General features: G+C 42.1%; 1 protein-coding gene across 1 annotated transcript in view; it reads right to left on the bottom strand.

Moving 5' to 3' along the window:
• The window catches only part of LOC109969201 (NADPH oxidase organizer 1-like), an 8,512-nt gene extending 6,781 nt beyond the window's left edge, over positions 1–1,731 (bottom strand). Inside the window, exons 1-7 of the mRNA XM_020615925.1 lie at positions 1,618–1,731; positions 1,314–1,471; positions 1,130–1,210; positions 927–999; positions 504–687; positions 217–413; positions 5–109 (exon numbers count right to left, since the gene is read on the bottom strand). Coding sequence (XP_020471581.1) covers positions 5–109; positions 217–413; positions 504–687; positions 927–999; positions 1,130–1,210; positions 1,314–1,388 — 715 coding nt within the window. The 5' untranslated portion in view covers positions 1,389–1,471; positions 1,618–1,731. The remainder of the gene's footprint in view (positions 1–4; positions 110–216; positions 414–503; positions 688–926; positions 1,000–1,129; positions 1,211–1,313; positions 1,472–1,617) is intronic.
• Between the last annotated feature and the right edge of the window lie 475 nt (positions 1,732–2,206).

Below are 2,206 nucleotides of genomic sequence, written 5' to 3'. Positions count from 1 at the left end.
TCACCTGTCAGCTGAATTCCAGCATCATCATCCTCTCCTTCCCACAACTCCAGATAGGGAGCAGGAAACCAAGCAAGGCACTTATCCTCTTTCTCCACCAGCCACCAACCTGGAGAGCAAAAACAGAAGTGATTGTAAAGGTAGCTCAAAGTTCAGAGATTTTTATTTATCATCATGTTTTCTGTGAGCGATTTCATCCCAGCTATAGGTACTGACCTGCAGGGTCTTTGATCAGGACATCCAGCTTCTCATTCACAGCAACCTTAAATGGACGATTCTTTGTGTCCTTTGTCTCAAAAGGAGCCACGCAGCTGTAGGTCTGGGTGACAAACGGGTGGGTAATGCTGCCTGCATGCTGGCGAGTGACACCCTCTCCTCCTTCAACCGACCCGTCAGACTGCAGGATCATGATGCTACAGCACATAAAGAGAAGACAATCAGTTATCTAATAATCGACACCTCTTTTCTACTGAACTGAAGCTGGTATGGCTACATGGTGTTACCAGTTCTTGGTGAAGTCTGACTGCAGGTCATGGTCTTTGGGCATGAAGAAGTGAGTGACCGCTGAGCTCAGTGTCACCGTGTGGTCGCACTTGAGCAGCTCATCACAGTAGCTCTCCAGAAACTTCATGCGTTGGACAGATCGCTTGGATCCCTTCTGCTGGAGGCTGCTCCTCATGGCCCTTCCTGAAACGAGGAGGAGAAATGTTGGCAACACTTCAGATTACAGCCCCCAACAGACAAAGTGCAGTTAATTTAGTTTGGTCTTCCAAAGCAATCACAACATGCTATTGCCACATTTCTCTCTGTAATTATTAGTTAAATACCCCTTTGCTCCCTGTAGGCCTATAGCTGTAGGGTAAGTACAGTACAACATGTGCAGGCTGTATGTACTATTACATACTTAACAGCTGAAATAATCTTACCCTTAAATTTGGGGATCACTCTGTCATTTTTCCGGAAAGGGTTCAGATGAGGAAAGGTCTTTTTCAGCTGCCCCTGTTTCAAAAACAAAAAATAATGTTATAGGATATGTGATATCCAGCCAGGTTAAAGATCCAGCCTACATTTTATTTTTATTTTTATTTTCAAAAAATGCGATTTTGCTTTACACTTGATTGTGCCTTACATGAAATTCCTTGAAATCCTGGAAGGATCTGTAAATGATCACTTCAGCCTCATCAGACCACATCACAGACATCATGAACATCTGTGGGAGTTAACAACAGCAGTGAATCAAATGGAGACCAAAGGAGGTTTTATAACAGAATTATTACCAGACATAAAACACATGGTCTGAGGTCTTAGCTCACCTTGAGTCTTGGTGTGCTTCTGAGAACAGTTGCAATGATGCGGGCATTGATCACAAAGCGCTGCTGGCTGGCCATCGTGTGCTTCTCTGTGTTCCTACCTGCAGGTTCAGTAACTGCTTTGTTGTCCTTGAGTGTCCGGTCAACCTGTCTCCGCGGCTCTGACATGTAAAGGAGTCGGCGGTAAATATATGCTCACAAGGCGGAGCCACTTTGAATGCAGCAAAGGATGCAAACACCCAGAGCAACAGCCGCGCCTAAACAGGTGTAGCTGGATGGGATGGGCGTATACTGATAAAACACCTACCGGAACCTATTCAGAACAGTTTACAGATGTTGTGTAATTGTTTAATGCCCGTAAATATTTATAAAACGGATTCAAAATAAAGGTGGAGGAGCAAAGATAATCCCCGACGCTAAAACGGCCATTTACCGTAATGACTAGAAAATGCAGACGTTACAGTCCAAATCGCTGCATAAAAAGATTTTACCAAATTATTCCCCCAAGTTATGTGAAACCTAACGTTATTCCTGTAAATGTTTTCAAGAGAAATTCCTTTGTTTTTGGTAGAATATGGAAATAATAATAGAATATTTCAGGTTTTTTTATGTGCTCTTTTGAGAAAAAAAATGACATACTGCAATTTCATTTGACTGAAAGGGCTACAACAGGTCAATAAAGACTGTTGGATCAAGTGAATTTACCAAGAGCTTAGGAAGACATGGAGATCAGAATGAACGGTCTTGAAACATGTTAAACATGTTGCATAAAGCTCTTCAAATCATGTCAAAACCAAATATTTAACAAGTACAGCACAGATCACATTCCTTTTTCCATCCTTTTCTTATTGAACAGCATTTGTTTTTCACATATCTGCACACATGTGTGTTTGTTT

The sequence above is a fragment of the Monopterus albus genome, unplaced genomic scaffold (genome assembly GCF_001952655.1).
Source record: "Monopterus albus unplaced genomic scaffold, M_albus_1.0 scaffold171.1, whole genome shotgun sequence".
NCBI classification, from domain to species: Eukaryota; Metazoa; Chordata; class Actinopteri; order Synbranchiformes; family Synbranchidae; genus Monopterus; species Monopterus albus.
This window is presented reverse-complemented; position numbering and strand designations above follow the sequence as displayed.